Source organism: Anastrepha ludens, chromosome 6 (assembly GCF_028408465.1).
Source record: "Anastrepha ludens isolate Willacy chromosome 6, idAnaLude1.1, whole genome shotgun sequence".
NCBI classification, from domain to species: domain Eukaryota; kingdom Metazoa; phylum Arthropoda; class Insecta; order Diptera; family Tephritidae; genus Anastrepha; species Anastrepha ludens.
This window is the reverse complement of record NC_071502.1, coordinates 38,024,204-38,035,411: the sequence shown is the minus strand read 5'-3', so window position 1 is coordinate 38,035,411 and position 11,208 is coordinate 38,024,204. Positions and strand designations below refer to the sequence as shown.

The 11,208-nt window shown below is 32.5% G+C and overlaps 1 protein-coding gene across 7 annotated transcripts in view; it reads right to left on the bottom strand.

The window, feature by feature from the left end:
- Positions 1 to 521: 521 nt before the first annotated feature.
- Positions 522 to 11,208, bottom strand: part of LOC128868690 (aldehyde dehydrogenase, dimeric NADP-preferring) — a 43,251-nt gene continuing 32,564 nt past the window's right edge. For 5 of the 7 annotated variants that reach the window (XM_054111079.1, XM_054111081.1, XM_054111083.1 and 2 more), the window contains 9 exons: positions 10,706 to 10,886; positions 10,337 to 10,558; positions 10,103 to 10,266; positions 9,815 to 10,045; positions 9,543 to 9,740; positions 7,156 to 7,271; positions 1,563 to 1,698; positions 1,340 to 1,490; positions 522 to 1,163 (listed from right to left, as the gene is read on the bottom strand). In XM_054111079.1, coding sequence (XP_053967054.1) covers positions 1,143 to 1,163; positions 1,340 to 1,490; positions 1,563 to 1,698; positions 7,156 to 7,271; positions 9,543 to 9,740; positions 9,815 to 10,045; positions 10,103 to 10,266; positions 10,337 to 10,558; positions 10,706 to 10,886 — 1,420 coding nt within the window. In that variant the 3' untranslated portion in view covers positions 522 to 1,142. Of the gene's footprint in view, positions 1,164 to 1,339; positions 1,491 to 1,562; positions 1,699 to 6,104; positions 6,221 to 7,155; positions 7,272 to 9,542; positions 9,741 to 9,814; positions 10,046 to 10,102; positions 10,267 to 10,336; positions 10,559 to 10,705; positions 10,887 to 11,208 lie in introns of all 7 variants that reach the window. The other 2 variants (XM_054111080.1, XM_054111082.1) reach the window with 2 other exon arrangements.

The following is an 11,208-nucleotide window of genomic DNA, read 5'->3' as shown; positions in this document are numbered from 1 at the left end:
ACCCTTTCGGCTACGATGGCCGCCTGGTTGTTGTTGTTGCAGCATAAAAATTTTATAAAAATGATTAACAAAATACCTTCTGGGAATTGTTCTGATGTTTGTTAAAAATACAAAACAAACAACAGCAAAAAGTGACACCATAGCAACAAATTTACTTAGGATGACCGGAAGTTGGATTAACAAAATTCATCACGCAGCATCAACTCAGCGGAATAAGACCCAGAGTTTGCACCCAGTATGGCACAAGATTATTCTTAGAACATACGCTAACATACGGCACTCCCTCCGGAAGACTAGATTGTTGTGCTAACATGACTGTAGCGAAGAAAAAATTACTAAAAAAGTGAACGAAATTTTTTAAATTACTGTAAGGTTGCATAAGAAGTCTAAAACATCGGCGGGTCCAGTAGCACATATATTTAAAAATAAATAAATGTATTATTCAATACCAGACCTCGACATAACTTATTCGTAACGAGGTAAACAACTGTTCTTTATGTTGCAAATAAAAGTGTACAATGTGTGTTCAAATTATATTCCTTTTTATTATATATAAAATAACTTTACAATACATATTAAATAACATTTTTTAGAAATACATAGATTTAAAGTCATCGGCCTGTATTAGACAGTATAACTAATTTTGTGTTTTTGTTTTCTTAGTGAACAATCATTTCTTATCGTAACCACTCTGCAAAGGACAAGTGATAAGAATGAAAGTAAATTTAATTTCAATCTATAATTAGTTACACCTTTATTTCTAAATTTTATATATGCGAATGCCTTATGTGCGAGTGGGGTTAGTTTTTATGATTGAATCGTTATTAATTTGGACTGATTTTTATAACAGGGTGTACATGGTATGTAAATGTGTAAGATGTATAATAAAATAATTCTTCATTTAACAAAGTATACAACAAATTAAATGGTCCAAATATCGATTATTGTGCTGAGTTGCCTTCCCAAAGAAATACAAAAGCACAGATGTATATTACAAATACGATTTGGATACTACCACTAAGCGATGCGGGCTGCTAAAACACATATCCATACTCGTATCTATATAAGTAATCCGTTAACGCTTGCATGAGGGAAATGGTGATCACTTTGATGCACATCGAACGAACTCCGAACGAGCGATTTTAGCGTGAGAACAATTTGCCCTTTAATGTGTCGATATTTTCAAAATTTATATATCATATATGAGGGTGTGCGTTGCGTATGTGAAATAATATGTTAACCAATAATTTTATTCAAAAAAGCATTTTTATGTGCGTTGTATTTTAGTTTTACGAAAAAAGTAATAAACTAAGTTAATAGGTTATTAATCAATAATTACCTGCATATAGTGAGTAAAGAGTATTGTGAGGCCAACGCCCAGACCAACAGCCAATAAATGTGACAGATATATTTTGGGGAAGGGCCGACGTTTGCGCAACAGAAATCCCAGTAACGATGATTTACGATCTGAATAAGGTGGATAACGACCACTAAAATTGAAAAATAAACAAAAAATTTTACGTCAAAAACAATATCATTCCTTGTTATGTAACATTACTTACGACGCCAAAATTTCACCCAAGGGATTCAAATCCTTTCCAAGGCAAGATTTCTTGTGAGTGAATGTTTCAAATCCATATCTGCCATGATAGCGCCCCATGCCGCTGGAGCCAACGCCACCAAAAGGCAAAGTGTCCACTTATATAGTAGAAAATGTATATTAGATTTTGTAACAGTAAAAATACAATATATAAACGTGAATATTATGATTTATTTTATTAAGGATGGTTTTCAAAAATTGTATTACAATTAGTGTTTAATAAATTTTGTATTATGCTTCTATTGATATAGAAATTATAATAAAACTAATAAAGCTACTAAGCAGTTATTGAGTATTGGAAAATATAATGGATTGAATTGGTTGTAAATTGAAAGTAGAAAATTGCATGCATAGTTTTAAAATCGGATTGAGTAACAATTTTAGAGAAATATTTTGTTAAAAAGCGTATATTCAATACAGATCTATTGTTTAAGGGGACAGATACCTGTAAAATTACGAAAAAAATTTGTTCATGAAATGTTAATATAATCCTTTAAGAATATGTCAAAAAATTTTTAGAACGTAAATTTAAGTATTTCTTATGTTATAGATCGTCAACCGTGTCGACTCTATTCTTTGCGTTCGAGCGCTTGTATTCAAACTTTAGACGCGTTTTTCTCAAAACTAATATATTTTTAGAAATGGCATACACGATAACTCGAAAAGTTATAGACCGATCTCTATGAAATTTTGCATACATCCTTTTTATGATATTACTTTCTATGCGCATATAAGTGTTCGAAATTTTTTCGAAGCAAAAATAGTAGGAAAATTCGCCCCAAAATTCATGTTTTTTAAGCATTTTATTCCGCGATTTTTTTTTCCATTTTTTTTAATTTATATAGAAATTATGACATTAATGAACAAACAAATTTTTGGTTTGTTTTTGTATTCAGGTCACTGACGCCGATGCTACAATGCCCGCCGATTGAGAAGCCCCGCCATGACTTTCCTGGAAGAATTTAGTGTACATCCGCCATTTTAAATGATTAAAATAAAAAAAATTATATTTTTTTAATGTATAAATAAACTGTATGCCAATTTTGAAAAAAAATTTTGTTCTTCATTTTAAATAATTTTAATGAAAATCAGGGAAAATATGGCTGTTTACAGGTATCTGTCCCTTTAATGAAAGAAATCAAAGTGTTAAGGATAAGTTCCTTTTACTGCTCTACTGGTATTGATAGAGTAATGTGCCGTTAAGGAATTAAACATTTTTATAACTTTTTTAAACCTAATTGGGATATTGTTCTTAACTATTTCATTTACTTAGCCTGCTGCTAGATCGAAAACGTAAAAGCAAGTTATATAGACGCGTCAATAAGAACCAACTACTATTGAGAATAATCATTTTCAACCGGGGTATTTCTTCAACATGGGAAAAATACACATATTGCACTAATCCTCAAAGGGGGAAATAAGAACAACGTTTCAAATTATAGACCAATAACGAAGCTGACACCTATTGCTAAGTAATTTGAGTATGTTGTTCAAATTAAGTTATTAAGTTAAGTTTTGTGAAAGAAAGATGTACCCTTTCGAACCATCTTTACTGAGGATTACCTTGCAAATTTTGAGGCCAGATTCCAACTGGATACTACTAATACAGATTCGACAAGATTTATCATACAAATTTATTTAACAAATACGCAGCTTGAAATAAATTGAATTGCATCTATCTGGTTGGATTTGTACAGTTGTTCTTAATAACATTACATCCCAGCCATCAGGATGCTCTATGCAGATGATCTCGAAATCTGCCCTACTATTTCTAAAGTTGAGGACTCAGTTTAACTAAAATCTGCTGTTGATTGAGGTGCTCTCTTGGTGTTTGAATAACCAGCTATATTTGAAAGTTGAAAAATTTTACCAAATAGTTCTTTTTTTTCAAAAAAGAGTAACATTATAAATTCATCCTATTACAGTTCTGGTTTTAAAGTAAATATCGATATTTTAAAGTTAAGGATCTAGGAGTTTTTTTGTTGTAATAAGTTCATATTTGTAGATGACATATTATAAATTATGTAAATGCTAACAGGTACGCTATGTTTGCTTTCATACGCCGAAATAGTACCTACTCTCTCATCCCCATACACTTAAGAGGCTGTAAATATCCTTTGTTAGGTCTTAGATTTACGCCATAGTAGAAGGAAATCTTTGCCACTTTTGTTTTTTGTCAATAGCTTAACATGTGCTATTGACTGTGTTGAAATTTTGAGTAGAATCTGGTATGTTTCAGTACTCAGTTAGCCAGTCCCTGTTAAAAATAAACCAGAAAACAGGGTTTTGGGGAGTACTTTAGTACTCCTCGTCTAAGCACACAGCCGAGGTAGTAAAACGTTTGTGCCAAGTAGAAAAAAAAATGTTCCGCATGTATCTGAGCAAAAAACAAAAAATCTATGGCATTAAGAAAAAATTACAATTAAAGCAGGGACAGGAGGGAGCTAAAGTGTATTGGGATCAGTTGGCATTGTCGCCGAGTCTAGTAATTGAAGCGAAAAATTAGTATCTAAGCAAAGTTTTTGAATTGCCCCATGTTGAAAAAACGAATGGATGGAAAGAAGAGAAAATGGCACGGGGAAATTAGGGAACATTTTCTTTGCGACAAAATCAACTTCAACTTATAAACTCATTCAGCTAAATACAAGCGTATCTATAAAAGGTGGTGTGATTAGAGTAGTTGATTGCTTGAATTGAATGACGGAAAATTGTTGTTGTGTTGTGAACATTGTACAGCTCTATAAGTAAAAACACTCTCAGCTGGTTGTAAAAAATGCTGAGATCAACTGATTTCAAAACGCTCTTTTATGTAACATGGTTGCATAAAAAATTTTTACATTTCATAGAAAATCGTTTCAAAAAGACTAAATATTGTCGTGAAGATTTAGATATTTCTCAATAAAAAAGCTTTATTGTAATTAAGAATTATATTAAAAATATTTCTTATTGTAAATTTTCCAAGTCAAATATTTTATTTTGTATTTTTTATGTTGATATTCTATTGCTTCTAATGTTACCGTAAAAATTATAATTTGGTATAGCAACCCCGCTAAAATGGTCAAGCACTCATACTATTACACACTTCAGCTACGGCAACACGCTCTTGCATTTGCTGTACAGCAGCTTATGTGTGCGTGTTGGGTGCATGACGCTTGCCCGCGAAAAAATCTAAAAATTTTGATTTTCATCATGCAAAAGCCAACAACAAGTATGTGTGAGACGAAACAAGTACGTGTGTCACCCGACACGCACACATATAAGCTGCTGTACAGCAAATGCAAGAGCTTGTCGCCGTAGCTTTAGGTAGGAAGAAGTGTGTTTTCATTTGTGTTTCTATACAATGGTTGTGAATGCGCCACAAACTAATTTTGTATATTTGTCATTCATTCCATTCTGCTATTCTCTTTCTCTTCACAGTGCGAATTAAAAAAATGTTGTTGTTGCTCGAATGCTACCAGCTTGAATAGATTTGCCTTTGGCTAAATACTATTATTGGATGTTTACATACCTACCGTCTCTCGATTCGTTTATCGTTTATTTACAAAATCTGTTATTTTATAGAATTTCCCCAATTTGTTTCATGACGAAATAAGAATTTTTTAAGAACATAATTTATTAGCAAAAAAGTTCAAAAGTAAAACGATATTTCATTAAAAATTATCATTTGGTGGCACATTTTTCTCTGTGTATTTGATAATTCAGACCTCCCCATTGAATTTTGCAACGCTCGGACCGGTTTCACAAAAGTTTTATTTAATATGGTTAGCAGTAAAAGGAAGAGTTCAATTAATAAATAAATAATGTAAATATTTATCATGCGATTACACTTTTTAAAAGTTAGAAGCAGAAACTGAAGCTTTTGTTTATAATGGACCGAAAAAAATTAGCCAACAAGTAGCGCAACAGCAAAATGTTAATAAGCACATATAAAAGTTGAGTTGAGTTAATTAATTAAGAGAAAATAGTGCACAAACTTATTTACTTTTTAGTATTTTCTAGTTATATATTATAATTATTTATGTATTAAGCGATATATTTAGGCACGATATATTCAAGCACAGACATTTTTCCAGCCATATTTATATGTTTATCTACATATATTATATGATTTTTCAAAAATAATTGCAATAATTATAAATATTAGTTAATTTAGAAATAATTAAATCTTTATTAAATATGTTTTATTTTGCAATGCAAAATTTAGATTTACCGATCATTTGAGTAGAGCTTTGGCTAATTTTGAAACAAAATCACTCGTTCATAACAAAAAGCCCAAAAAATAAAACAAATGTGCTATAAAAAATATTATTTCAGATATGCCAAATATTGCTAATCTTGAAAGTTGTGTGCAAAATAAAAAAAAGGATGATAATAATAATAAGTAAATAAAAAAACTAATAGTGCATCAATTTTGAACTTTCATGACAAATTCTCATGGTGACAAAGTGCATATTTATTATTTTATGTGAATAATAAAAAAATGTGAAATTGTATGCTTAAATACCTCCACAATGCATTAATGTCTCATTGCTGGAAAATCCGCCGCTGGTAGTGTTTTGTCTTAATTCTTTAACTACTTTTGGATTTTTGGAGAAAACGTAGACCACTAAAGGCTTCTCCCTAATTTACAAAGATTCATATTTTACTGTTCAATATTACATCAACATCAAATATATAAAAGTGAATGACCACATACACGGGTACATACAGCAATGTATGTTATAAGTATGTATGTACATATATTTATATGCATGTAGGCTTAAGAAGGTGATGATATTGATGGAAAATTTCAAGATTTCGACCAAAAGCTGTGAATACGACACATACATACACATGTATTTAACTATATGAGTAAACAATTTGTATACGATTTACGAGCATAACTTTTTTGTTATAGTTAACAAATCATACAACTTAGCTAAACAAAATTATAACCTAAGAGTTATTGAATCAACAATTTGTTTATGTTGATATGAACGCGAGAGGTGGCTCTCAATTGCTATATATTTTTCTTTTTTTTTCAAATTGAAGAATTTTCTAACGTCAACAACAGGATTTGTGTTGATTTGTTTTTTAAATTCATGGGGCTTGCAAATGAACTACATTTGAATTTAGCTCTTTCAAATATTGATATGAATTTAAGTATACGCAACAATTACTTATCGTCAGATTCAAAGTTCACACTAATTTAGTAGCACCAACTCCGATTTTGTGTTATTTTTCAATTTCAATTTTTTCACATAAATACCGGCATTCACTCATTAACTAACCCATAACCAAATACATATGTATATACAGGATTTAAATCGTCTCTAAAAAGAAAACAAATAAAATATATTTACAAAATATTTGCATATTCTAGGCCTTAGCAGATGGGAGTTTTACGCGCCAACACCACTTTGTTTTTGGGAATTTTATAGCTGTACAAATTAATAGAGGAGCATAAACGGGCAATTCAACAGGAGCCATTGCACCTGTGCAAGTAGACACAATTAAAGGAATCGGTGTATCTTTGCTTTTGTATTTTTGCTTGCTTCAATACAGTCTTCGCTTACCGGCATAATGCATTATAGTATCGTTCAAACACATTCCGCCCGATTGGATGTCACGTGTAAATAAATTTTGTACCGCAGCGTCCGCTGTGAATATATACGCGCAAAGTGGTGCTTCTCTGTGTACGTTTGCATGTTTATTTGGGTGTTGAATGGTGTATAATTTTTGGTGTTATAATTTTGTTTGTAATGCAATGATTTTTTGTTTTTTTTGGACGCACATTAATGTGGAGACATGTATACAATAAATAAAATTAATAAATGAGAAAAAATGAAATACATACGTCATAGGCAAGAATTAAGAAAAACCTTGGTATTAACCAAGTGCTTTGGTTATCGTACACATAGCGAGAGAAGATCGTATTAAAAAATATTTGCAAAACTATAAAAATCCATGCAGGATGAAGTCACAGTTTATTTAACCCGGGGTTTGTCGCTATGCAATTACAAGCACAAACGGTCGCAACCGGGTAAAAATTATCACATAATATATAGCTGTATAATTAATTAAATATTTATTTTACGTAGGGAGCGCGTCTTTGTTTCTATGCAGAAAGGTACTTGAAGCGGCTGGTCACGATATTTTGTAGAAAAAAAGTTAGAAGTGGTTTTATTATCTCTGTGGTATTTTTTACCCAGTAGCCACGAACGCCGGGTTAATTAAACTATTTCGACTCCCTTATTTGTTTTTGGTTTTACCAAGTAGTCAAGTCATTATTATGCTTATTTGACTATTCGTTTGAATGGTTGAAAATTTCCATGAAATTACCTTAAAAAATTGGAAAATAAATATTTTGTGCAATATAAAACAATGAAATTAAAAAACCAATATTGCGAAATTCGTGCAAAAACATTAAGTAACTCGATATTTTTTTAGAGTTTTTATGCATAGTGTTGAAAACTTAGTATTGGCCAATCTCAATTTTCGGACGAGATTGGATGGTCATGGATGGAACAAAAAGGGGGAAATTTGATCAAAGCAAAAGCACAATTTTTAAGTGATCTAATACTTTTGGAAAATCTATGTTTAGAAATGAACGGAAAAACTATTAACAGTAAAAAAATATTTAAATATTTATGTGCCGCAATGTCGCAATTGGCTACAACTAAGTCAACAGGTTGTCTTTCAAAAGCAAAAGCAAAGTTTTAAAGCAATACAAAAACAAGGTTGCTATAAATAAAAAAAACTTTATAGAACTATTGAGTTTTATTTCAAACTCATTTTTTTATCTTATTTTCGATAATTTTGTTTGAAATATCATATGAAATTCTTCGGTACTTTTACCTCATTTACTTCCTATGGGTTAATAGAAGCAAACTACTAACACATACATATAAATTACTTCAGACACAAATTGTCAAATAAGCACGTTCTCAATGGCTGGCTCACTGTCGTTTATCCTGTTTTTTGGCTGCCGCAAGTTTATATAATATTATAAATATGCCGCATATATCACTAGTGTTGACCGAACACTAACAGTTACTAATAGTGACATAGCATGAGGAATTGAACATTTCACCCAAGATAAAATACTTCGATGGATTGTTCCCGTGACAGTCGGTTCTACGTAACCGGAACGACCCGGGTTGTATCTGGCCAAGGACTGCCACTTCAGCAGCATTCCCCGCACATGTACGTAAAAAAATATGCAAACACAGCAACAACAACTACGATCGATGAAGATTTCATCAAGATGCTAATAGGTTATCGGACTTGCAAAAGGACAATGCTCTTTAGTGCAATAGGTGAAGTAAAAAATTCTTTATTTTTTCCTAGATGTCTTTACTGAGCCATATCTCATGATATTTATATACATAGCATCGGGTCATACTATGTACAAGGAATTCGTGCGAGCCCTCCTCCTATTTGTGGCGTGCGTGTTGATGTAGTTTCACAAATGGAGGGACCTACAGTTTCAAGCCGACTCCGAAAGGCAGATATTTTTTATGAGGAGCTTTTTCATGGCAGAAATGCACGCGGAGGTTTGCCATTTCTGCCGAGGAGCGACCGCTGTTAGTAAAAACTTTTTCTATCATTTGGTGTTTCGTGCCCGGGGTTTCGAAATTCCGCGCTTCCGAATGGTAATTACGCACCAATCCATTTGGGTACGGCGGGCGCCGACCGGGTCATACTATATATGATGACTCAAAATGCTTCAAAAAAATTATTTGACGGATTTGTGTTAGGCGAAGCAAGTTTTTTATGATGCTGGATAATCTTTAAGAATGAAGTCACAGTCTATTTTAAAAATCAATACAATTAATTTATCTTGTTTACGCTCTGTTGGGTGTACGATAACCAAGAGAAGTCAAAGTTTAGGTAAATACAATTCCATACACAACACTTCACATTTTCTAAATCTTGTTTCTATCTTTCAAGATTACATTACCTGGAGTTTATGAATTTGATTGCATCGAAGGCATTTTCCACTGAGAAAATTGGCAAAATTGGTCCGAAGATTTCCTCTTGCATAATAGGATCTTCAGTCTTGACATCAATTAGAATTGTTGGCTCAATGAATCGTTCAGAAGCATCATAATTCCCGCCGACAGCAACTTTGCCACTCTTCATCAGTCCAAGTAGGCGTCTAAAAAGTTAAAAATAAAGCACTATAGTAGCATCCTACTTATATGCTAAATCTGTTATTAATATAGTATTTACTGGAAATTATTATGATTGATAATACGACTGAGATCTGGACTGCTTTTAATGTCTTCGCCATACCACTCTTTGAGGACTTCTTTGGCTTCGACAATGAACTTGTCTTGTATTTCTTTTGAGCACAACACATAATCGGGCGCTATACATGTTTGGCCGCAATTGATCAGTTTGCCCCATAGGATGCGTTTTACAGCTGTGCGCAATTCAACAGATTTGTCAATATAACAGGGGCTAGAATTGAATGTCTGTTAGGCAAGGCAATAAGTGCGAAACGTGTGAATAAAACACCTTTTACCACCCAATTCTAAAGTCACTGGCGTTAAATACTTGTTGGCAGCAGCGTGTATGATTTTACCTACTCTTGTGGAGCCAGTGTAGAAAATGTAGTCGAAACGTTGTTTGAGCAATTCGGCAGTTTCGGTAGGCCCACCACAAATGACTGGATAGCAATCCTATTTAGTTTAGGACAATAAAGTTTAAAATATTATTTTGGTGATTGAAATTATTCCATAATTGACATACATTATCCAAATATTTAGGTATCATATCTGTTACAAATTTAGCACAGTTGGTTGCAATTTCACTAGGCTTAATTACGACACAGTTGCCCGCGGCTATAGCAGCTGCAACAGGCACAAGCAGCAATTGTAAGGGATAATTCCATGCCCCTATCACCAAAACCACGCCGTAGGGATCATTAAAGATTTGTACATCGTCCAGTAAATTCACCAGCGACCTTTCAGGCTGGCATAGAAATGAAGGAAATACAAATATTATTTTTCCAATTATATATTCATAATTTTATTTATCACTTTAAAAAATAATAAGTATACATACTCAGTTTAAGAATAAAGCAAAAACAAAAAAAGTCGTGTTTCTTCGTGTACTCACCGTTTCGGGTTTTACCCAATCATTTAAATTATATAGAATGTGTTTGATATCGTTCTTGAGAAATTCTGTTTCAACAATTAAACTTTCTTGCTTGGGGCGACGCAAATCCGCATCGAGCGCGTTGATCATTTCATTTTCATGATTCTCATACATTTTTAAAAGATTCTCCAACTGTTTTCGTCTACAAATAAAATAAAATAGTACAAAATGAGCTTAAATAAAATAAATAAAATAAGCGATTAGACTTAGAATGTATAGAGGCTAATTTACCGTTGAAAATATTAAAATGAAAGGTGCATTTATATGTGTACATACATATATACTCAAGGCTGAATACCACCTAAGATTTGTCCGGCAAAAAGTTAACTGAATTGTTTTTATTGTGTTTTTGTAAATCACAAGCTATACCATATAAAATAGAAAGGCTCTACAGGGTCCGGCACTCGAAGTGTAACCAACTTCAAACCGCTCGCGCAGCGATGTACGGGCATCAGCTGTCTTTT